The following is a 26161-nucleotide window of genomic DNA, read 5'->3' as shown; positions in this document are numbered from 1 at the left end:
TTGCATAGGCAACGAGCCAAAAACTAGTGAGACTCACCAGATATAAAATCAACAATGATTACCCTTTCCATTGATATAAAGGTTCTTGTGCAAAATTTTCCTCTGAATTGATGTAAATTGAGTCCAAGAAAAATCACTTTCCGCGATCCTATAGAATATACTGGCCTTAATGTGATATTTCTAGTCGCGATCCTAAGAATGATACTGGCCTTAATGTGAATGCCTCAAGTCGCGATCCTTAGAATGGTACTGGCTTCAATGGGAATGCTTCTAGTCACGATCCTGGCAATGATACTGGCCTCAATGTGAATGCCTCTATTCGTGGTCCTTAGAATGATACTGGCCTTCATGTTAATGCTTCTAGTTGCGATCCTTTAAATGATACTGGCCTTAATGTGAATGCTTCTATTCGCGATCCTTTAAATGATACTGGCCATAATGTGAATGCTTCTAGTCCCGATCCTAAGAATGATACTGTCCTTAATGTGAATGCTTCTAGTCGCGATCCTTAGAAGGATACTGGCCTTAATGTGAATGCCTCAAGTCGCGATCATAAGAATGATACTGGCCTTAATGTAAATGCTTCTGGTCGCGATCCTTAGAATGATACTGGCCTTAATGTGCATGCCTCTAGTCGCGATCCTTTAAATGATACTGGCCTTAATGTGAATGTCTCAAGTCGCGATCATAAGAATGATACTGGCCTTAATGTGAATGCTTCTAGTCCCGATCCTTAGAATGATACTAGTCTTAATGTGAATGCATCTAGTCGCGATCTTTACAATGATACTGGCCTTAATGTAAATGCTTCTGGTCGCGATCCTTAGAATGATACTGGCCTTAATGTGCATGCCTCTAGTCGCGATCCTTTAAATGATACTGGCCTTAATGTGAATGCCTCAAGTCGCGATCATAAGAATGATACTGGCCTTAATGTGAATGCTTCTAGTCCCGATCCTTAGAATGATACTAGTCTTAATGTGAATGCATCTAGTCGCGATCTTTACAATTATACTGGCCTTAATGTAAATGCCTCTAGTCGGGTTCCTTAGAATGATACTGGCCTTAATGGGAATTCTTCAAGTCCTGATCCTTAAAAGGATAGTGGCCTTAATGTGAATGCTTCTATTCGTGATCCTTAGAATGATACTGGCCTTCATGTTAATGCTTCTAGTTGCGATCCTTTAAATGATACTGGCCTTAATGTGAATGCTTCTATTCGCGATCCTTTAAATGATACTGGCCATAATGTGAATGCTTCTAGTCCCGATCCTAAGAATGATACTGTCCTTAATGTGAATGCTTCTAGTCGCGATCCTTAGAAGGATACTGGCCTTAATGTGAATGCCTCAAGTCGCGATCATAAGAATGATACTGGCCTTAATGTGAATGCCTCTAGTTGCGATCCTAAGAATGATACTGTCCTTAATGTGAATGCTTCTATTCGCGATCCTTTAAATGATACTGGCCATAATGTGAATGCTTCTAGTCCCGATCCTAAGAATGATACTGTCCTTAATGTGAATGCTTCTAGTCGCAATCCTTAGAACGATACTGGCCTTAATGTGAATGCCTCAAGTCGCGATCATAAGAATGATACTGGCCTTAATGTGAATGCTTCTATTCGCGATCCTTTAAATGATACTGGCCATAATGTGAATGCTTCTAGTCCCGATCCTAAGAATGATACTGTCCTTAATGTGAATGCTTCTAGTCGCGATCCTTAGAAGGATACTGGCCTTAATGTGAATGCCTCAAGTCGCGATCATAAGAATGATACTGGCCTTAATGTGAATGCCTCAAGTCGCGATCATAAGAATGATACTGCCCTTAATGTGAATGCTTCTAGTCGCGATCCTTAGAAGGATACTGGCCTTAATGTGAATGCCTCAAGTCGCGATCCTTTAAATGATACTGGCCTTAATGTGAATGCCTCAAGTCGCGATCATAAGAATGATACTGCCCTTAATGTGAATGCTTCTAGTCCCGATCCTTAGAATGATACTAGTCTTAATGTGAATGCCTCTAATCGCGATCCTTAGAATGATACTGGCCTTAATGTAAATGCCTCAAGTCGCGATCATAAGAATGATACTGGCCTTAATGTGAATGCTTCTAGTCCCGATCCTTAGAATGATACTAGTCTTAATGTGAATGCCTCTAATCGCGATCCTTACAATGATACTGGCCTTAATGTGCATGCCTCTAGTCGCGATCCTTTAAATGATACTGGCCTTAATGGGAATGCCTCAAGTCGCGATCATAAGAATGATACTGGCCTTAATGTGAATGCTTCTAGTCCCGATCCTTAGAATGATACTAGTCTTAATGTGAATGCCTCTAGTCGCGATCCTTACAATGATACTGGCCTTAATGTGAATGCATCTAGTCGCGATCTTTACAATGATACTGGCCTTAATGTAAATGCTTCTGGTCGCGATCCTTAGAATGATACTGGCCTTAATGTGAATGCCTCTAGTCTGGATCCTTTAAATGATACTGGCCTTAATGTTAATGCTTCTAGTTGGGATCTTTAGAATGATACTGGCCTTAATGTGAATGCTTCTACAGTTGGGATCCTTAGAATGATACTGGCCTTAATGTTAATGCTTCTAGTCGTGATCCTTAGCATCAACTTTAGAATCAACCAATTACACACTACATTAAAAAGAAAGTGGGATTTTGCTCTTTGGGCGTAACCATGGTGATGAATGTTTAAAGGCGCGAAAAGAACCACAATTGATCGTTCCATTGGCTTACACACTCAGTTCTTCATTCAGTTCCGGACTGGTTGAAACAGAGAAGTTTTCAACTGACATATCCAACCACCACATGATAGTTGAGAGCTTGGCGTACCATGGCACCTGCAAAGTTCCATAACATGACCTAGTATTATATTTTGAGCTAGAAGAGGATCAAGTTTATCTCACTGAACCCCTTAACCATTCCGACTGTTCGCTCGGAGTATTATAATATCGACGTTTAGAACTGATTTCTAAAATACTTTTAATTACCATCAATCTCTCTTATTTTCACACCTTCTCTGATTTATGCTCTTAACATAACGCAGAAGAGAAGAAAAAGAAAGAACAATAACCGCGGTGAGTGAAAATATGCCAAAACAAGCTCGAAATAAGGTTATTGCAGGTCTTTTCTTTCGACAATGTTTAACATTTCGATCGGATGAATTTACTGCATGTAATTGTGGTACGGTGCTTTTAGCGCAACAAACCAGGGAGTTGTTCCATAACAACTCCCTGAACAAACTATATTGAGTTCTTTTCACTACATAGGCCTTAAATACACCTCGGAAAATGAAAGAAATTGAAATCGTCGAAGCCTTTTGTCAGAATTCAAATAAAAGCAGCAATTAAACGGACATTATAACCGTTGCTGGAAAAAAGAAGAAGAAAAAAGCTAGCTAGGTTGAACTATACGTGATATGCACATTCCTGCTACAAATTAATATGCATACATCGAATCAATTAGAGGGAGACATGCCGAATGCTATAGTACAAATGTTTTATTTGTCGTCTACAAAAAGGTCTATGGATGTTCCGACAATTGACGACTAACATTAGACAATTTAAAGTCGAAGTCACAAATAATGCTATATACGTGATTGTTAAAGAAAATGACATTTATACAAGAAAAAATTCAAAGATTTATAATGATATATATATATGTATATATCTATATATCAATATATATTTATATATATGTATATATATATATATATAGCCTATATATATATATATATATATATATATATATATATATATATATATATATAAATGAATATATATTATTGAAAACGTATAATGAGAAGGAAAATCCAGAACAGCGAAAAAACTTCCAGCCTCCACCGGGATTCGAACCCGGGCCTCCCGCTTTGTACGCCCTAACCAAGTAGGCTATGGACGCTGATTGTATGTCCAGAGGTTCGAAACCGGTAAGGAAGGTCGTAATTTCACTGTAGGCGTTTGACACCTGTATCGAACAATACTAGTCCTGTTTTGGTGACATATTTTGCCTTACTCTAGAGATCAAACATGATGCTAACCAACTCGAAAATCATTTGTGATTCCTAAAGCCGGATCTCGAAAGAGATCTCTTACAATCGGATATCGTAACAAGATACACCACCATCGTTTCAAATGAATCATTGAAATAAACAGATATTTGAATATGCCTCTCATTTTGTGTTATATACCATACATCAAGAGGTTGAGGCACGGGGCGACAACCCCGACAGAGTGTAATTTGTTGGCCTCAGACTTGGTCAGAGGTAATGTACATTTTATGAAAAAGTCGCCCAGGGAAGAACCTGGGCACGAAAACCAAACTACCGAACGAGTGATCCGCTCTCAATCCTCTCATCGGGACTGTGACTGTGTGATCATCTTCGGGTGTGCATCACCATTACCCTCGAAAGGAACAGATACCACACATGATCTTATCCAAAAGGCCGAGAAACGAGGTAATGTTGCTACAGAAGACAAGATCTCGTGGAAGTAAGATGTACAATTGTCATGGAGGCGGGGCAGTATATATGCAGCCTGCAATGTCGTCATTGTGAACATTTGTCACTTCTGGCTCTCTCCAAGTCACACTGATTATATTTAAGAATCTGAAAAACTTATGTTTTCGCCAATAACATCACATCCCATCAAATCAAACGGCCCGAAGTAATCCGTGGAAACGTATTTTTCCTCCAACAACTTTGTGAACATCTTCTTTTAGCTTGTCCGTACTTGATTGTTGGCATTCAGTGTCATACTGAATATTCATGAGCAGTAAGTCACTTCCCACCAACACCAGCCAGTTGGGACAATTTCCTAATGCTAATACCTCTCTAAACTGTACCCCAAATAGCATGCTTCATAGCACTGGTATTGACAGTACAAACAGTTCCTGACCTATATCTGATAGAAACATGATATTCATACTGCTCGTACTGACAATACGAGTGCTATGAAAGCGGGACACGACACTACAGTATATAGAACAAAATTGTCCCAACTGGGTGTCATTTCCTCTACGCGTGATCACATCCCCGTTGTCTCTTCCTCGGAGGTGTCTACTTGTACGACCGATGGAGAATTTGTACTAAAAGGGGGGGGGGGGGGAGGGGGGGCGGTGTAATAGCTTCTTACTAGAGTCAGTCCACTTGGCGAGATTCAGGACTCCGATGTTATCTCCAGACACAAATGGTATATTAATTAACTTAATAGCACATTGTTCTTTCCATTTCAAAAGAAATTTTCCGGTCCAAAGAAAAGTCGTCATAGGTTGCGTGGATTGATAATCATCTCAGATTCGCTTGGTGGACCATCAGAGTTTGTTGGCAGTTCACGGATGACATATGAAAATCAAAATTACAGTATGTAATGTTGCCACGAAAGGCAATAAGGGGGGGGGGGATTGAAGAACTTAGCATGTATAGACTCCGGATGTGTGACTTGATTATTTCACTTTGGCTTCGGCTTTGAGTACAACGTTTCTGCATGCTGCCGTGTTGGACGAATCTAACCGTATATAGTAATAACTGACTTTGAGATTCGCGTTATAGTCATTGCCGACTTTGCAATCCGAGGTCCCCCTCACAGAGTGACTCCATATAGTTTTCCCTTTGGGAAACGTACCAAGAGGAGATCATTTTGGTGAACTGGTGCTGTGGCCGAGTGGACTAAGGGCTGTGGCATTTGAAGCAATGATGCTTAGCATTCGGGAGGTCCCGGGTTCGAAACCCTGTCGGGTCATAATAAGGTGGGTTTTTCATCCAAGAGCAATCTACGGTTTTTCCATCTGAAATGACTTTCTAAATTGCAAAGATTCCATTAGTTAGAAATGATGAATTGGAAGCCATCGACGTGTTACTTGTAATCCATAGGCTCTTTCGGGTTCCTATCACATTTGTGGTCGCTTAAGCGTCGTAAAAATAAATGCTGATGAGTATGAGTACTGTCGCATGTTTACGAGGACGGTGGTACAGAGGTGAGTGAGTGCGTGGAAGTAAGAGGGGGAGGAAGGGGAAGGTGAAGGGGAAGTCAAGGGTATGGAGGAGGAGGAGAGGGGAAGGAAGGAATGAGAATGAGAGGTGCATGGAAATGTAATCTATACTTTACTTGTTTTTTCATGTTATGGAATCATATTAAAATAATTTCTGTTGATCACGATTTTGTGTTCAATGGCCTTAATAATTCGAAGATGCATACACAATTAGCTTATAGCTACTGTGTTATATATCACAAATGTTATCACGATGTTTAACATTGCATTGATTGCTGTACAGATTTTGTACGATGTATCACCGGCCCACACGACTATATTTAACATTGATCTGACCACTTACTCCAGTATATAATTATTATGTCCAAACGACAGTTTCATACCCAGAAATGGTTTCCCACTAATCGCCTACAACCCTGAATGGAAACTTTTAATCCCCTGATCTGATCATACCTAAATCACAATTAGTTGTCCACTGTATGGCAGTGAGCCAACAGCTATAATCAGGGACGAACTCACGTACATATGTCAGAGGCTTTAGTCGGCTTCCAGAATAGAATGGGGAGGGGGGGGGGGAATTCCACAACTGGCGGACGGAAAATTACCAACAAATCCGTACGGTAGGCCCTACACAAATATATAACATGTTTATGCGGTACAATCGAAACAGAAGAAATTCTACGACATTGTTAGTTCAAAAAGGGCAAAATATAGCACCATTTTGCAACTATGCACCCTCCAGTGTACCAAAATTTCTCAAATGGGGGAGGGGTCTCCCCTTGTAGATCCCTACGATGGGCGACATAATATCTTAGCCCCGCCTCTCAGTAAAACACTGGTGATTGCACTCCTAGCTATACAGTAGTACATGATCTGAGATTGCTTACTGGATAGAGGATGTAATGCGCGCGTCACATTGATAGGGCCATATATATATGTCTCCTTGTTGTTAATTTGAGCTGCGCAGAAAATGTGCGACACATAAACTTGTGCGCGTCTAGTAATGGTATATGCGATTTCAGCGCAATAACACATAGGCTACGTCTTTACATCAGGCATGTAATATAAGACACTAGTCTAGTCCACCATCTCCGCAAATTACAGCCTACACCAGAAATAAACCTTGCTTATTTAGTGAAATGGTCGGTCATTGACATTAATTGACCTGTGGGTAGCCTTATTCGTTAACGTGAGGAGCTACTAACATACGAAACCATTGCTGCTGTAAATATACATAGCAATAAGTACGTCATTGTGTGTATCCATCCATGTAGGCTATGTACTGTGTGTAGGGAAAGAGTTATGAATTCATGTTAGGACTAGCCTATACTTGAAGTTCATTCACGTTACAGTACAGTTAGTTCGACAGTAACGAATGCGTCATTTATCCACCTACACTCTCGAAGTCCTCGGCAGAAATTTCACAACTAGGTAAACGAATGATGCCTTAGTTTGAACAGCAATTAAACCTTCAGACGGCTCATCCAAGTTTCATGATGCTCTTCACCGAGCTCGACGCCGAGGATAATGAGCTGGAATTTATTCCGCCAACAGCTTACGATGAGCATACGCAGATGGTAAATCAGACATCAAATTATTAATTTGTGTTGCTAGAATTAGAACTGTTAGGATACTCTCATTACCAATGTTAGAATGTTCAACTATATCTCTACACGAAGTCAAGCGGAGACGTTTGACGATTTCGTGAAACACCTACCGCACAGTAGCAGGATACTAGGTAACTAACGCAAATGCACAATAACGCGGATCGTCAAATTGTTTTTTAGACAAAATCTCATCGAATCAAGAAAAATAAACTTACCCTTACAAAAAAGAAAAAGATAGACAATACCCTGCCTTGCCTTAGGCCTATCACTAAATAGAACTTTAACGAACTGTTTCATTTCAATAACATATCTAGACTAGTAATAGGCCTAGTAGGCTAGTATTAAAAAAGAATTGAAATGACCAGTATGAGTATGCGCTGCACATCCCTGAAAGATGAGCATGCTTTCCAGACTAGAATTATATACAGATTACAACACACCTAGGCCTAAAGATGACACAGGATTACTCATATTTACATAGACGTCCATAGAATACATGTGTGGGATCCAGGTGCAAAGCTCCTTTAAGCTCTGGGATTTTAGCAATTTTAGAAGCAGCCAAACCATTTGAAATTCACGCAATTTACTATTTCATAAATGTTCAAATACTTTGCAATAACCTATAAATGATTGTTAGTATTAGGCTACAGTATAAAGCAAAGACAATTTAAAAAAATGATCTTAAAATTTGACTATCTAGTCAAAGTCACATATGGCTGCTTAACTACATTATTATGTTAATATTTTGCGATGAAATTGTGACTGTTACGGTAGGCCAAGGTGCTTGCCAAACTTTACCAGAGGTAATAAATAGCCTTTGCCTACTCATAGAAAATTGGCAATAATTGCATATCTTTTATTGAACAATAGTACGATTCCAACTTCCACTTTGTTGTGTGGAAGTCTGATGAACAGTGTTCCAATTGTGAACGGGTGGAAGCAGGGTTATCATTATTTACCCATATGTGAACAAATGATAGGCTTTAGCTTGCATGCAAAATGTACAATGGTTTGATCGATCGTTCACTGATTTCACTCAAAAGTAACCCAGAAAAGGGTTAAAACTTGGCCACTTGCTGGAAATTTTGGCTCCTTGCAGAGCATTATGTTCTTCTTGCAAAGAAATGAACAATTCTTCCAGGGCCTACATTCAGTACGATGATCATGATAACAATGTATGCAAGCATTTGGCTCCTGTTTCGTCTGGGGGGGGGGGGGGGCAAAGGCCACAATCTATGATTGTTACATTCATCTCTCATTTTTTCCTCCATGGAAGTAGCGGGGCACCCGTGTTTAGTCCGTAACTAAAACTTTATGGTTATGTGTGTATAGTAAATCGGGGTAAAAAAAAACCACAGGGTAGTTGGGGTAAAAAAAAACCCACCCCCACTACAAGTTGTGAGAAATTGAAACACATTTTTGTATGGTGTATGTGAAAACCATGGTGCCCAAGTCAATTCTGACATACTTTATTGATTGTTACTATTCTTTTCCATCGGCGTACCGATACTTTTAGCACCGATTTTTCCCATACTCTAAAAATAGCAAATATTTAGGTTCTGAACACTGTCCTTTAACTTTATCCCGCAAAAAATATTAGAACTGATATAGAGGTTTTTGTTTCTTGGTTATGATAACAAGAGGTGTACCTACATGAATCAGTAATGTAATTACCCGCACGATCTGCCAGTTTTCTCGAATGACGTGGATTTTTTTTACCCCAGGGTTTAGTGTCCGTTTGGGGTAAAAAAAGACCAGTCCTATTTTCCTCCCAAAATGGTTTATACTTATCACAGAATGTTAGAACTGCTATATGATTGACACAGGGAGTATATCTATGCTCCTCTAATTTCTACCAATATAATAATTTACATTTTTATAACTAACTGTTGCCTGTTCTTAACCTAAGTTATTGCTATGTTAGCCTAGTGTTATAGCCTAACACAATATATGTCTGCTGTATATGGTTATCTTGTTATTTTTAGAGTCCTAAATTATTCTCTACCCTAAGTCCCAACCCCACAGTTGGATGTGATACTAATATATAGAATAAAACTCATAAAACATGGTCAATAATGTTTTAGGGGGTATTAAACAGTCCTGATAGAATCTTGCTTAGTCTCGGAAGGTGGGGTTTGTTTCCCAGAGTTTATCGTTTGGCAATAGGTTAATTCATGCAGAACTCGATTGAAAATGCCCAAATAAAGCTTTTCTAAAGTGTGCTGAAAATATTTCTGGTGGTTTTGCACATTTTCTTTGGTAGTATGTTGTTTTAACAGTGTGGACTTTTTTTACCCCAGCAGGGTTTTTTTTTACCCCAAAAATGACTAACAGCCGGGGTAAAAAAAAACCACCCCTTTTCTGAAATTTCTCCTTTACTCATTGTGATTGAAATTTTTCTTATGGCTATTTAGGAAGGTATTCCCACTTATGTTAATCCCGCAATCTCTATGTTTGCACATAGAAAGATAGATGAATGAGACGAAATTGATCAATGTGTCAGCCAATAGAAAGTTTGTCATATTAGTGATGGGCGGGCCTTTCCTTTTCTAACAATGATTAAGCTGTATGAGGTGGATTCACTGGAAAACTTTCTTTGAAAGAAAGTTGTGTATGTGCCGTGGCGCTGATCTCCACGTTTGTTCGTGCACTAAAAGTCATTACTGCTGTATGCAGTGTTGACGTGATACACATACAGGGTACAACACAACATTCGGAATAGAGAGTTCTAATTGTAGACACTATGGTTGCAATTGGGAGTAGATGAACAGATAAAAAGGGTGTAGATAAAAAAAGTGTGAATATTTAAGTCTATGTTTGAATTGATGACAAAAAGGTCCACATGTTTTTTTGTTTTTTTAGCATAATTGATTATTTATTACAATTTTCAAACTAGGCGCTCGACTTTTCAAACCGTGCACTGAGAGGCAAAATTGAATTCATCACCCATTTAAAATGGCCTGGTGAGAACCCTGATATGATAGGATGGGTCTAAACTTGCTGTAATACCACTACATGTCTACCTAGTCTATAATATTTCCTGAAATTTAGATCCAACTGCCTCCAAAGGAAAACAAAAACATGGTTTCTTTAAACCTAAAAGTCAGAGTTTGTGAGATAGGAACTGCAAATAGGTCAGCTGATAGGTGGTCAAATGCCGAAAACAATTCACAAAAATTTCAATGTCAAGTGTAGACCAAGAAACTGTTCAGCTCGTACTTGTGAAGAAAATGATGTTCAACATTAATTTTGCATGAAAGAAGGTTGTCTCCGTGGCCTGCTTTAAAATGAATCACTTAACTTCAAAGTTATACTGTCACTAGGCCTACATGAACGTCTACCTCCTAATGTCTAGCTCACCTAACTAAATTCCAGTTAGGTCAAGCATTTATTTGCAGTTTAATCACTTACTAACATTCCAACATAGGGTGTTGCATTTTCTCTGTCAACCAGATAAGAAGCTTTGAAACCTATAGCTAAATGATAGGTCAACATCAACATCGTGTCCCCGGATTTATTGGAAAAAATATGGTCACCTTAACTATGAACTAAGCAACATAATCAAACAGCCGTTGTTTATGAATCCATAAATAGCAAAGCCAAACTCTTGTCTCCCCTTTGAAAAATGAGGGGTGACGAATTTAAATTTGCGAACAACAATTAGTTTCTCTGAAAGACCTGGTTACACCTGTTAATAATGATGTGAGATACCTGTATTAATTGTTACTCCTTTTTTTCCCCCAGATGTTTCTGGTGCTCTTTGGTGCAGTTTGTGTGCTGGTCATTCTTGTGATCGTTTTAATTATTATGCAGATAAGAAGAAAAAGTGAGTTGCGTCGTAACACATGTATACACAAAATAGTGAAAAATGAAATTGAAGCTGGGTCCAAGTTGTATTTCCACAGCAGAACATTGCTCATTGTCTAATATGCCTGAAATTACATTCATGTGTTGAATGTAACAACAAATTATTAAACTCTTGAGAAAGTCTGTTACTTTTCAGAAGCCAAACATCCCCAATTAACCTAGGCTCAACACATTTTTTACTGCTGAGGCTCCTAGCCTTTTTTTGATTGGACAGCCTAAGTGGCAACAACAACAACAAAAAATATAAAAGAAAAGCAACTTACGCACAATAAAAAGCTAATATATTTTGGAAACTGAAGACTGATTAATATGCTTGAAAACCTAAAAAAGATTCCGCCATTTGACGAATGAGCACTCTCAATCAAAGACAATTTAAGAGCCCTCTCCGGGTCTTGATTTGGTTCACCCTCCAACCAGGAATTCAACTCCCCATTTCTTATTTCTGGTTAAAGCCCTGATTGTCTTTATCTATTGAGGACAGATATAAGCAAGAAAGAAATACTTCATAGAGCTTTTACAAACCATCACACGGTATTACAAGTTGATCTGAAGTATCGTTGTTGAGAAATTCAACCTGTTGCTATGGCAACTGATTGATGTTACTTAAACTTGACTAATTATCATCTAATGCAGCTGTTCTCCATAGCCGCCCACAAAATACTTCAATCAGGCGTGCAAAGCCCCCCAAAAATTCTTCCCCACAACTTTTCACTGATTTTGCAACATGAGCATGCAGGGTGGTAAGCATATCATGAGAGCTTTTAGTTCTCTTTGGTCATTTGCTTTAACCAATGTTTCTTTCTGGCCATTGTAGAAAATTGATTGAAAACCCTAGAAGGGCTGTTATCATAAAATAGCTTCATATCAGTCACAAAAGGGGCCTAATCAATATCCTACCTCTGCCTCAAACTATTGATAGCATGATGCAGATTTAAATATAAGACTGAGAAATACTGATGACAGTGTTTCTTGTTACTGAGTTAGATAAATATAGCCAAGTTACGCATTGCAACCCGTTAATAGCTCTGTGATTAACCAATCTCGTAGCCCGTAGATCTCACAGATCTCTGTAGCCATAGTTTAGTTCTAAATGGGGCATATTTTTGTTTGGCAAAAATGTGATTGTGTGCTATTTGTCTTTGCTTTCTCTCTCCTCGTAGACATGTTTATTATCATTGCTTGAGGATAAAGTAAGACCTTTCTCAGAGAAATACAGTATATTATAATAAGATTACACATTTCCAGTTCACTGAAACACTGTACTTGGTATCGTCTTGCCTCTTTACAGGAAGGATGCAGCCAGCACCACCAAAGCTACGATTCAGAAAGAGAGATAAATTTGTATTTTACAGTAAAAAGTTCATGAGACCGTTGGTGAGTAATATACAGTATATCCCTCCCTAAAGCTGACCACCTGCGTATTTTACTGCTTTCATAGCGACACAGATAAGGTGATAAAGATTTGTTATCACTTTCATTAATTTTCACACTCCCATGGTGACAGAAAACAAGACCGATACTGAAAATGATGCAGGTGTTGAGTATTCTTGGTATTGTCAAGATTTTCAAGCGCAAGTGGCCGGCCCAATTATTTCAAGTACACTTGAAATCAGTCTGTAAATTAATGTAGTAACTGTGATGTATGCATGGGCGTAGGAGCCCAAGTTGATTTGGGGGAGCTGTAAATATAACCAAAATTGTTTGCCTGCTCTGCGAGCGTTCAACATGTTTATGTTCATATCATATTGGCTTTTACATTAGTAATGGCGAATTAGTCAGACAAGCTTAGAACTTTATTTTAATTACCAAGACAATTTTTTTTCAAACAATTGATTTCCTTTAACCTACATCATTACAAATTATATTTCTTTCAGTAGGTGCCCGAAAAATTCTCAGCATATTGCCCAAATTTTCACAAAGATATTTGGTTGGGGGGGGGGGCTGCAGCCCCTCATCCCCTATGGATGTATGTCAAGGAAAATAGGATGTTTCCTACCTGTTTTGGGGTTTGCTATGTTTACCTTATGTTACCTTTGTAACCTTATGTTAATGAGGATCGTACTCTGTTTTGCCCGTAGGTAAGAAAGATTTCTGGCCCGATACGATCTGTACCGAGTCAGATGAAGATGAAGAAAAGAGATTATATCAGATTGGTTAACAACATCCATAAGTGAGTCAAACAAATAATTAAAAAAAAAACAATTGAGGACTTTGAGAATTCAGTTGTCTGTAAATATGGAATTAAATCTTAGCAGTGATAGATTAGAGGGAATTACTTATATGTAGAGACTGTGTTGGCAGGAACCATTACATTAAAGCATAGAGCAGAGTTTATATGATCTATTAGGCTGCAATATCAGTGTAACAGGCTTGACTGTCAACTTTAAAGGGACAATGCTAAATTTTCTGGTTTCACTATGAAAAGTGTCTTTCTGGCTGTCAAAAGTTATTTGTGTCCAAGGTTAAGATACTTTAAAAAGCAGATTTTACCAAAAGGCACGAAAACTGGATGATCTAAATATACAGAGCTAACTCACCAAGAAAGAGTCTGAATTATTAATTGAGAAGAAGGAGAAGTGGATGGTGAATTGGTGATTAGAGAAAAGTGATGGCATTTTATAGATGGAGAGTGCTATGCTAGAAATTAACGATTTACTAGGTTTTGCTTGGTTCTGTAGATGGTATAGAGCAAGTGCAGAGTAGACATGTAAGCATTGTCACTAAGAAATACCTGAACCAAGGAATTTTGGAGCATGTATACATATATGTTAACTTCTTACAAAACTTCAGTTGTGATTTTATATTGTCGAAGATAAAACAGAGACAGGATTTACCAACTGCTGTTGACTCACTGCTGACAAGAAATTAGCGATGATTATTGTTTCTTGTCAACTAGGAATATAGACTGGTCTCTCCTTACTCTCGACCTTTGATGTAGGGTAGACTGGTATAAAGCATTGCTGAACCGGGAAATACAGCAATACTCAAAGGAGTTTTGGAATATGCACCTTTTCTTGTTATCCTTACCTCGTAGTTCCCGTTATAGTTATGGAATGGGTTATACATTAGGGATATTTAGGGAATATACACCGTGGTGAAATCAAGTCCAAGAATAACTTTGAGTAGTTAAGGTGATTGTTCAGTCAAGTTCAGCTGATAAACAGCGCATAATATGAATATGTGATGACACACTAGTCAGTCACTAACTTTTTAGCCTTCTCCTCCTCCTCCGCACAGAATTCTGAAGAATGAGGACATCGGGAGTAAACCACAGCTGAAGCAGAAAGAGCCGCCGTCTTCCATATTAGAGCCAGCTTTACAAGCAGAGCTCCAGTTGCCTCAGGAATTACGCATACCAACAGAAGTGCTCTATATGCTCAAGAATATGAGGTCTGTATTCCCTGGGTCTGTATTTATGGGGTTACTCCTCAATTCCCTGGATCTGTATTTATGGGGTTACTCCTCAGTTCCCTGGGTCTGTATTTATGGGGTTACTCCTCAGTTCCCTGGGTCTTTATTCGTGGGGTTTAACTCCTCAGTTCCCTGGATCTGTATTTATGGAGTAATTCCTCAATTCCATGGGTCTGTATTTATGGTGTTACTCCTCATTTCCCTGGGTCTGTATTAATGGGGTTACTCCTCAGTTCCCTGTGTCTGTATTTATGGAGTAATTCCTCAATTCCATGGGTCTGTATTTATGGTGTTACTCCTCAATTCCATGGGTCTGTATTTATGGGGTTATTCCTCAATTCCATGGGTCTGTATTTATGGGGTTGCCCCTCAATTCCCTGGGTCTGTATTTATGGTGTTACTCCTCAATTCCATGGGTCTGTATTTATGGGGTTATTCCTCAATTCCATGGGTCTGTATTTATGGGGTTGCCCCTCAATTCCCTGGGTCTGTATTTATGGGTTACTCCTCAATTCCCTGGGTCTGTATTTATGAGGTTTAACTCCTCAATTCCCTGGGTCTATATTTATAGGTTTACTCCTCAATTCCCTGGGTCTGTATTTATCGCGTTACTCCTCGAACCAGGTTTGCTTCTTTCCATGCCAAACTGAAGTTTCTGAAATGTTTGTTAGTTGGGATTATCGTCTTTAATTAGTGCTTTATGCCAATGAACGCTAATGTTCATTGAGTCTGGCCGGGAAGGGTGGGGGAAGTGGGTAAAAGCATTGAAGAAGGGGTTGGGATTGGTTGAGGAAGGGGAGCTAGATAACTATACCACAGAGTAACCAAAATTATGCAACAAATTTGCATTTTGATGTGTGTAATGGGTTGATATTTATTTTGGACAAATATCGCCCCCACCTTGGACAATGTGACTCACAGTGCATTGTAATGGCTGCCACTGAACCATAACTATGTTAAAACCAATCTAGATAGATCTTGGCCTACTCATTTTCTCTTATGTGTAAATAATTTTGTGTCAATTAGTAAAGTTGTTAAATCCCTGTTTTATTAAGGGCCTTAACCTCAAACAATTGTTACTTTTTAATTCAGAGTCTTTGGACATTTTGAGAGCCCTGTCTTCCTAGAACTCTGTCAGAATATAGAGACCCAGTCCATACCAGCTGGAGCCTTCCTCTTCAAGCAAGGCCACCTGGACGACAGCATCTACGTTGTACAGAGTGGCAAGCTGACGGTCAACATCACCGAAGCTGTAAGTTTAACTCCAAAACTTGAATGTTTTCGGACAAGTTTAAAGGAGCCACAAAATTCCTAACCGTCGTCTGTTAGCTGATGAGACGGAGATCAACGTGAAGAACAACGACCCAAAACAGCCAAGAGGAATTTTTTGTTTTCCATATGGCAGTTATCCTAGTTTAGATGTTGTACTATTTGGGTGTTGTCATTCTGTAAATCTGTGATGTCATAGCATCACTTAGGATCTGAAAATCTTTCTCTCTCTTTGTTTTTCCTTTTAAAAATTCAAAGGTAAAGGAGTAAAAGTGTTGACATGGGCACCAATGACATCATTAGGTTATTTAAAGTGCTGCAATATTTTAGATTTCAGCATAAATTGCAAAAACCCATCTCTGTTACAAAAAAATCAACATTGTGATCAATAATGAATAATTATAGTTAAAGTATAACATTATTTATTCAAAACTGATGAAGGCTCTTTAATGGATAAGCAGTTTGCTAAAAGTTTTTGTTTTACTTTGGTTTACTCTTAGACAGCACGGAATGTACGACAGTTCATTTCTCATTGAAATAGATCAGAGGATGTTATATGCATTTCTTTTCTCTTTTAGGATAATGCCGAGTTTCATGTGAAAGAAGTTACTAAGGGAGACAGTGTACATAGCCTGCTGAGTATAATGGACGTTATCACAGTAAGATGACACCCCACCACCACCTCAAGAGTTTTCACCAAGTATTTTAGGATTAAGTCAGTGGCGTAGCCAGCATTCTATTGTTAGGGGGGCAAGATTTTTCTTAAGGGGGGCAATCCCGTGATGGTTGATGGTAGGAATTACCAAGAAATATATGTATTAATGGGCACCTTGTCTGCACAGATACACATCCAATGGTTCAGTGGAACATGACACACTTTCGGTTTGATTACCAAGTTCTGACCTTATATGAAGTATGAACATGAGCCCTGATGTATGAATACTTGTGATTAGAACTCGAAAAATGTAAAAAAGAAGTAATTGAATACGTGACTGGATTTCTTTGGGGGGGGGCAAGACTAGCACAAAGCAAATGGGGGGCATTGCCCCCCTGTCCCCCCTCTGGCTACGCCACTGGATTAAGTATGATATAGATGCAGTTTTTTGTACAGTGTGATCATATATTTACCATGTAGAATAACAGATCGCATGGTGTGGATCTTTGATATCTTGCTTAGCCTGCTGAGCATTATGTGTGCCGCCACGGTAAGATCACCCCAACACTTCAAGAGTTTCACCAAGTATTTTAGGATTAAGTATAAAATAGATGCAGTTGTTTTTTTGACAGTACGATCATATATTTACCATGTAGAATAACGGATGCATGGTGTGGATCTTTGATATCTTGCTTAGCCTGCTGAGCATTATGTGTGCCGCCACGGTAAGATCACCCCAACACTTCAAGAGTTTCACCAAGTATTTTAGGATTAAGTATAAAATAGATGCAGTTGTTTTTTTGACAGTACGATCATATATTTACCATGTAGAATAACGGATGCATGGTGTATCTTTGATATCTTGCTTAGCCTGCTGAGCATTATGTGTGCCGCCACGATAATGTTACCCCATCACTTCAGGGCTGACTTTTTTCAAGTAAAGGATTAAGTAAAATGAAAGGTGCAGTTTTTGCTAGTTACCTGAGTATTTACCATGCAGTTGTATTTTTTTTTTGTTATATTTTGGCCTTATCTTGCCTACTTGTGTTCTTGCTTAACATGTAAAAGTCTGTCATTCTGGTTAACACTTCCGGTAGAGAACATGGAAAAACACACCTTTTCCGAATTCTTTCTTGTTAGGGGTACACAGCTACCTACAAGACCGTGTCTGCCAAAGCTAAGGAAGACACTACCGTTCTCCGCTTGCCTGCCAAATCTTTCCAGAAAGTCTTCAAGCACAACCCTGATTCAATGGTCAGGATTGTACAAGTAAGTCTCAATTAAAAAAATTTCAAACTTCATTTAATCCTTAAAAATTGTTCCACTAAACTTTTGTGCTTAAACTTGAATCCATGATACCAGTTTTCATGTCATCTTGTGTTCTTTCATGCAATTTCATTATGAACAAACGTCCTTCATCGTGAATGCTTTTATATAACCTGCTATCGTGTATCTACTGATTATTACGACATGATACATATTTTCTCCTGTTTATTGGCTCTGCCGACGTCACATTAGGAAGCTGCAGGTTTAGCAGCATTATCAAAGTTGATGATAAACACTGCCTTTCATAATCCTACACATTTGGGGCAAACAGTCAAAAGACTTGTTGTAGGACACATAATATTTGAAGGTTAGGGTTACTTAAGAAAATTGCACATGATTTGTTAAGTCCGATTTTGATTCTTCTATAAAATTATTCCAGTAAAATGTTTGTTCATGTATAAGTAAATTGATATTTTCCATCAGTACTTGATCGATGATCGTGTGTGTGTTACTATTAATATATATTCCGTTTTGACATTAACAAACTGATCTTGTCAGCCTCAGTGCTTGTAGAGACCCTAACCTCTCTATCATGATTATCACAACATGGTATGTTATTTCTTCAATTTTGACTCTTTCATAAAGAGTGAAAGAAAAAAAGACACACTCATAAGTAGGTGTGTTTTACATTCAGACTGAGGACCCCATTATTTTTTCCATTGTTCAAATCCATGAAATCCTAACCTTAATAAAACCCCTTAACAATAGAATTCTTCTGAGGACATGGTGATTCTTTGAAAATGACCTCTGAGGACTTGAAATTCCTTTGTTCCAGTCCACAGTCAGAATAAAAACAAGTCAACGCATACACACACACACACATACACACATGTTTGTATTACATTCAGACCGAGGACCCCATTGTATTTTCCATTGTTCAAATCCACGTACCCTAACCTTAACAATACCCCATAACAATAGAATTCTTTCGAGGACGTGGTGATTCTTTAGAAATCACATCCGAGGACCTGGAATTCTTTTGTTCAAGTCCCCGGTCAGAATACAAAACAAACGCACACGCACACACATACATATGCAAACGAATAAAATAAACCAGTCATTTTAGGTCAAAAGAATGACCCTCCAGGTTAACAAAGCATATTTCATTTTACCAACCGCTCCGCTTGATATTAAAAAAACAACTTGAAACAGCTGTTTGAATTTTGTTTAAAAATACCAATTTCAGTCAACTTTTGGCAAACCTACCAAGGAGTTTTTAATACCCAAAACCATTAAACTTCAGAGAATTGAAAAAAAGAAATGAGAATTTAGGCCTCATTTACCAATTGTGAGTTGGTGGTATTGTGATTGAGATTTTCAACCTATGTCAAGCAATCTAACTTTACCTTGAATAAATTGTAAATACTTTGTGAACTCCATGTGAATCTGTAAAATTATATCCTCTCCCATTCTTCTGTTACAGATGATGTTAATAAGATTGCAAAGAGTTACTTTTCAGACTTTGAATAACTTGCTTGGACTGACTGCAGAACTCATAAGAATGGTAAATCTTTTGATTCTGTTAATTTTCTTTGATGTTTTGATAATTAAATTTTTCAAGAATTCTTTGTTAACCAACTCCCCTCCCCGGAGTGAGAAGAAGGTAAGTTATGTTTTTTTATGAAAAAAATACCAGATATTTTGAAGACCGTCTGTAGAAACTAAGCTTGTTCGTAAAACCTGTTCTACATCTCGGATCTAAACAACTGTCATAGAACTGGACAGATAAATTAGAACCTATGATTTATAACTTTTCATTGACAAATGTTTAATAGTACAAAGTGCAAATGATAATTTTCTGTTAAAAAAAAGAAAAATATGATCACACTTCTGTTATTCTGTTTGATGTTTTATAACTCTCTGTCTTTTTACAACTATGTCAATCTTCCTCTGAAGAAGATCCTGATAGGATAAAAAATTCCAGACTTTATTTATGGCTAAAACTTTGTAAATAAGGAAACCGCACAATATCTGACGATGGTATTTTTTGTCAAAGATTTAGTGTGATGAAGGTTCTCTCTTGTAGATTGTGTTTGTGTATTACAGCAAAGTTTTGTACAAATATCGCAGGTTATTTAGTGGCTAATCTGAAATGTTAGTACTGGTTCACTGCAAGGTTGGCAGTTTTGCTGATTTCTAGCCACTTGAAGTAAATTAAATGTGTCTCCTTTGAACCTCTGTGGATATCAAACTCTTAATATTCAGTCGTGGCTGACATGTTTGGCCTTGTTAAACCCTGTGCAGTAAGGTTGAAAGCTTTCTGCCATCTTAATTTGTTCTTCAGAAGAAAAGGGAACACAAGTGCATCTGTTTTTGCATCTGTGATGAAATTTTAAAAGCAAGATAAAAAGATCGATGGTGTCTTTTTGCTAACACGTCATGCAACTTTTATCGTTTAGACATCTTCCATATGATGTATTTCTTTTAATTTACGCAGTACATTTGTACATGTCGCAAGGATTCAAACCCTCGGAAAATAATTTCACCGCCTGTTGATCAATTTGGTCGTGTCTTAAGTTATATATAGCTGATTAACCTTTGGCAGACATGACAATTCTGGTCAGCTGAATAATATGACCAATATTCTACTTCAATTTTTATCCATATAACTTGAATTCCGTGTTAGTATCAAACAGAAACATATGCTGTATTTGTGACATTCATATTCGATAAACTTTTTTTCTTCATTTTGGAAGGAAAATACAAGTGCGAAGACCTTATCCGTACACAGCATAAAGAAACAACACAGTCCCATCAGGAGGAACTTGTCTGTTCCGATTGGGTCGTCAGAGGGCGTTAAGAGAGGAGTACAGTTTCAGACGGAGAGTGCGGCAACATTAACTACTAAATCTGGTGAGGACTTTATTCCCCTTGTTTGAATCCATACAGCCTTTTTCACCCCCCTTTTATACACCCTTTCTGCCATGTCTTAGTCTAATAACCAATTTTTGGACTCAGAACAAAAGATGTAGAAAATGTGGCTTTCAAACTCGTCCCAAATTACCCCATCTCTCAATGATCGATGGTTGAGGCAACGCTGAGTCGAGTCACAGCTGAGCTTAGTTGGTTGCATGAACGACACGAGGAAGTGTATTGGTTCAGTGAAAGAAGACAACTCAGTGCCTATAAAAGTACATAGCAACACAGGAATCGAGGTATCCTGTTTTTTTGCTAGACTTTTACTTTTGTACAACTCTATTTTATGTGCTTATCCTTTGTTTTGTTTTACATAGCTTTTGGTCTGTTTTATAGTCTTCTCATGTTTTTAGATTTTTGTGTTCGTATTTTACATACTGTTTAATTTTCGTTTATGTGTTTTCTAGACTTTTTTATTCCTTTGATTTCTCTGTCTTTTTATTTTTTTATTTGTTTAAGGTTTTGTAAAGCGCCCAGAGGCCTTTTGGTATTTGGCGCTATATTAAGAACTTATTTATTATTATTAAGTAGGTTTTTTTCGTGGACACGTCTGTTGTTAATATAATGTCCGGTCATATAAATTCTAGTCCTACATAAACAGAGGTAAAACATGTCGGTGAAAATTTTTACTTTTACGGTAATTTTTTGAATGACTCTTCTGTAAAATTTAAAGTTAGAGTTAAAAAAAGGATATAAAGGTATCGTGAAATAAACGCTATATCATAAAGGTGATATTTTCCAGAGACATTTCAAGTTCGTTTAGAGATGAAGGAAGATAGTTCTGAATTGACACTTTTCTTCCTCTTCTGTAGAGACATCTGAGAGTGACAAGGAGCAGAAACATCGTAAACTGTACGAGAGTGCACCTGGTGAGTTGATGTTGTATTCTGCTGATCAAAATATAAATGAGATATTATAGATTATACGTATTGGGTTGGTGTGTGGGTGGATATAAGTGTTACTGTTTTCTTGTATTGTTCTCTCCATTTACTTATGGGAGCGCTCTACTAGACAAGCCCTCTGGGTTTTTTGGAGCGCTTCCTTTCACAAATTTTCCCTGTTGTTGATATGTTTTGTCACTTAGTTAACTTCTCTGTATTTATATTGGGAAGAAACAAATAAATGAAATGAAATATAACTGCTAGAACAGAGCCACTTTGTTTTGTACCAAAACAACATCTTGAAGCATTTCTTTCAGGCTTTTGGCAGCCAATTCTGGCATTTTTTATATCCTACCCGCTGTGTATTACTGAAGCCATCAGAGTGACACCAAGTCAATCTCATAGATTTTGTAAAATGCAAGTATTTTAGCGATTCAGTTTTGATACTAATGAATTGGTCTTCCAAACAATTTCATAAGCCAGAGCAAGCAAGTCATTGTTAAAACTTGAAAGTGACATTTTTGATAGTCAAACAATCATTTTTCTTGTGGAATTTCAATTACTTGAGCAAAACTAGATCTCAAATGATATCAGACTTAGTATCAAAGTTGGAATGAGAAATTTTTCAAAATGAACACAAGTATTTTGCTTTAAAACAAAATGTAAAGAGGTTTACTTTTATGGAAAAAGCTGTGCTTACAATTGAGTACTTGAACGTTACCTCTGTTTGAATTTTTAAAAATATATTTTATACCCACAGAGGGGTCATCCAAGAAACCATCCCGTAGAAATTTCCAACCGATGCGTCGGTTCTACTCCTTGGACGTTGATGACATGGCCCTAGGGACGAGTCCGTCGGACTTTGAGGTGGCCGCCTTCCAGGCCAGGGTGCACGGTCTCGATGAAAGTGAAGAGACGGAGGTCAGTAGGCTCTATATCTTCACAGAGAGAAAAGTGAATTCTGAGAAATATAGATAAAATCGAGAATGCATGAATGAAATGGAACGTTGCTTCATCCACTGGAAGCGATAGTTACCTCTTTAGTAAAACACAGAGAATGTAGCGAAGATGTAAGCTTTATATCGTCCTAGAGGGTGATGTCGACTAGAAAGAAGGATATAGATTCACATTTGATAACTGGAGGTAGAGTTATAATCTGGATAAATATGAGGTATTACCTCCCGGATATGAGGTATTACCTCCAGTCCTACACAAGACCAACTGAGTTGTCATCCCCAGGGTAAGGTATAACCTCCAATCTAACACAAATCAATGAAGGTGATAAATAAATATGCATTGCATGGTTCGATACAAAACCAATAATCGGAGGTGTATTGAGTTGTAATATATAATGTTTTGTCATCACCAGGACCAGGTAGTACCTCCAGTCCAGCACAAAACCAATAATTGGAGGTGTATTGAGTTGTGATATATATAGTGTTTTATGATCCCCAGGATGAGGTAGTACCTCCAGTCCAGCAAAAAACCAATAATTGGAGGTGTATTGAGTTGTAATATATTAATGTTTTGTGATCCCCAGGATGAGGTAGTACCTCCAGTCCAGCACAAAACCAATGATGATGATATTTTGGATCTTGCCATAGCAGACTTGTTGCAAATATTTGAGTTACAGGTAAAGATTGTATTTATCTTTGTTTTCTCTATGTCCCAGTTTTCACCATTTCAAAGAATTAAACAGCTTTGTTTCCAGATTTTGACTTTTTTTGTAATATTTTTCTATTTAGCTACAAATTATGTTTTGCCTACGTCAATAATCAGAGAGATTGTGGGCGCCATCTTGTTAACTATTCATTTTGGTCCTTCCCAGTGCAACCAATCATCCACAGCTCTGATCACAAATAACCACAGAAATTGTTCTTGCTTGTGAAGGATACATTTGCAAAAGAAATCGGTTCCTTCGTTCATTGAAACACATTTTATATCAGTATATCATTCAATTCATACCAAATGTTGATCATAAGGGGCTCACTGAAGTGCATACAAGTGTCGACAAGAACAACTTCTACATAGGAGTGTATTATCATATGCAACATCACAGAATCAGCCATGCTATACACAGATAATAGAGTTATGCCTGTAATTTATTTGTAATAACATGACAGTGAGAACTGCAAAGTATTCCCTCAACCGCAGGAAAACATTTGAAAGGTCTCCACTGTATTCCTTTCTCTCTCTTTAGGACGACTCTTTATTCAGAGGTCACGCTCATGTCATTCACCATGATGCCGGTGCAGTCATTATAAAAGAAGGAGCGAAGGTATGGTGGCTGAATTAGAAGTGGGAAAAACAGAGAGTTTCAGTAGTATGCTGTTAAAGGAGCCATGTAAAATAGCAAAGGCACCATCTAAAATAGCAAAGGTATCATGTAAAGTAGCAAAGGTGCCATGTAAAATAGGAAAGGTTCTATGTAAAATAGGAAAGGTTCTATGTAAATAGCAAATATGCCATGTAAAATAGCAAAGGTGCCATGTAAAATAGCAAAGGTGCCATGTAAAATAGCAAAGGTGCCATGTAAAATAGCAAAGGTGCCATGTAAAATAGCAAAGGTGCCATCCAAGATAGCAAAGGTGCCATGTAAGATAGCAGAGGCTGCATCAGTGTTACTCAATGGATATGATCTCGGCAAACCAGCCGTACCTATTGTGTGAAACTGCAGGTCAAAAAAAGGTGATCTCCTACGCAGCCTGGCCGCAGTGATGCTGCATCCTCCCTCAGTGTCTGACCTTTGACACAAAGCTTAAGGATTGTCCCTTCTGGACATCTTTGTGTCAAATCATGAAAGAACAGTTTAACTGGATTATCCAAAGATTATCCAAAGATACTGGATTAATCGCATCATTAACCATATCTCAAAAGAGGGACAGGTCTCATGCTTATTGTGTGTGTGTTTTCTATCATACAGGATATTTATTATTTTGAAGAGAAGGTCAAAAGTTATTTGAGGTCAATTCTGAACTGAGTATTAATTAGGATTCTAAATTGTCATTTTTTAAGAGAGAAAAGTTTGTACAAGAACTCTCTAGCTATCATGTTTATTTGTATCTGCTTTGCATATTTATTTATTTAATGATGTTTTTATTGATTTATTTTTATTTTCATGGTTTTAGGAAGCCAATTTGATGTTTGTTTACTCTGGAAGCATAGCGATGATCCAGCGGACGGCAGACTCTGAAGAGGAACACCTGTCGTACCTCGCACAGCCGGGAGAGTTGATAGGAGAAATAGCTGTACTAACTGGAGAACCTTGGTTATTTACAGTCAAAGCTAAGGTGGACTCTACCATTATATCCATTACCAAGAAAAGTGTGTACAGGTGAGAGGAAAAAAATTGATTGTGTGTGATCATAATTAACCATTTAAAAACATGCTCCTTATGGTTAGGAATGAACCTGACCCTCACTAGTCACTCTTGTCAAAATTTGTATTCATTTTCGAGGGCAAAAGACAATCTTTGTCATGGAGATGGTATGTGTATGTAAATATAATTAAAATCGTAATGAGTTGGAAAATCAAGAACAGTGATAAAACTTCCAGCCTCCACCGGGATTCGAACCAGGGCCTCCCGTTTTATATGGGGATACCCTAACCACTAGGCTATGGAGCTGATTGTATGTCCAGAGGTTCGAAACCGGTAAGGAAGGTCGTAATTCCACTGTAGGCGTTTGTCACCTGTATTGAACAATACTAGTTCTGTTTTGGTGACGTATTTGCCTTGCTCTAAAGATCAAACATAATGTTAACCAACTCGAAACCATTTGTGATTCCTAAAGCCGGATCTCTAAAGAGATGCTTTAAAAAGACTTTTGTAAATGAAATGGAGGTAAACGACAAAGGCAAATGAATATATATATAATTGAAATCGTAATGAGTTGGAAAATCCAGAACAGTGAAAAAACTTCCAGCCTCCACCGGGATTCGAACCCGGGCCTCCCCCTTTCAGACGATGCCAGACTCTGAAAACATTGTGAACCCAATATAAACTCCAACAGTAAAGCTTGAATCAACTTCATACTTGGTATGTGGATCCGTCTTATTAAGTACAAGAAACTTGTTTGTTCGGTTTACATATTAGATGTAAGCCAGAAATCAATAAGTCTTTTGGCTTTCTTGTGAGTGTATGGAAACTATATTTATTATTGCTGATGGTAATTTAATCTCTATCAATTAATGCCTAGTTTAACCCCAATTTTTCTTGA

At 37.9% G+C, this 26161-nt stretch overlaps 1 protein-coding gene and 1 long non-coding RNA gene across 5 annotated transcripts in view; both read left to right on the top strand.

Moving 5' to 3' along the window:
- Positions 1-26161, top strand: part of LOC139963808 (uncharacterized) — a 201389-nt gene that overhangs the window by 5736 nt on the left and 169492 nt on the right. The gene's annotated exons all lie outside the window — the stretch shown is intronic.
- LOC139963797 (patatin-like phospholipase domain-containing protein 6) overlaps positions 7017-26161 on the top strand; it is a 38612-nt gene continuing 19467 nt past the window's right edge. For 2 of the 4 annotated variants that reach the window (XM_071964957.1, XM_071964956.1), the window contains exons 1-15: positions 7021-7589; positions 11364-11445; positions 12775-12860; positions 13565-13656; positions 14724-14876; positions 15990-16149; positions 16745-16825; positions 17962-18090; positions 19571-19651; positions 20844-21000; positions 21876-21932; positions 22705-22865; positions 23485-23577; positions 24145-24222; positions 25073-25278. In XM_071964957.1, coding sequence (XP_071821058.1) covers positions 7506-7589; positions 11364-11445; positions 12775-12860; positions 13565-13656; positions 14724-14876; positions 15990-16149; positions 16745-16825; positions 17962-18090; positions 19571-19651; positions 20844-21000; positions 21876-21932; positions 22705-22865; positions 23485-23577; positions 24145-24222; positions 25073-25278 — 1700 coding nt within the window. In that variant the 5' untranslated portion in view covers positions 7021-7505. Of the gene's footprint in view, positions 7590-11363; positions 11446-12774; positions 12861-13564; positions 13657-14723; positions 14877-15989; positions 16150-16744; positions 16826-17961; positions 18091-19570; positions 19652-20843; positions 21001-21875; positions 21933-22704; positions 22866-23484; positions 23578-24144; positions 24223-25072; positions 25279-26161 lie in introns of all 4 variants that reach the window. The other 2 variants (XM_071964959.1, XM_071964958.1) reach the window with 2 other exon arrangements.

The sequence above is a fragment of the Apostichopus japonicus genome, chromosome 22 (assembly GCF_037975245.1).
Source record: "Apostichopus japonicus isolate 1M-3 chromosome 22, ASM3797524v1, whole genome shotgun sequence".
Lineage (NCBI taxonomy): Eukaryota > Metazoa > Echinodermata > Holothuroidea > Aspidochirotida > Stichopodidae > Apostichopus > Apostichopus japonicus.
Note: the sequence above shows the minus strand (reverse complement) of the source record. Positions and strands in the feature narration are given on the sequence as shown.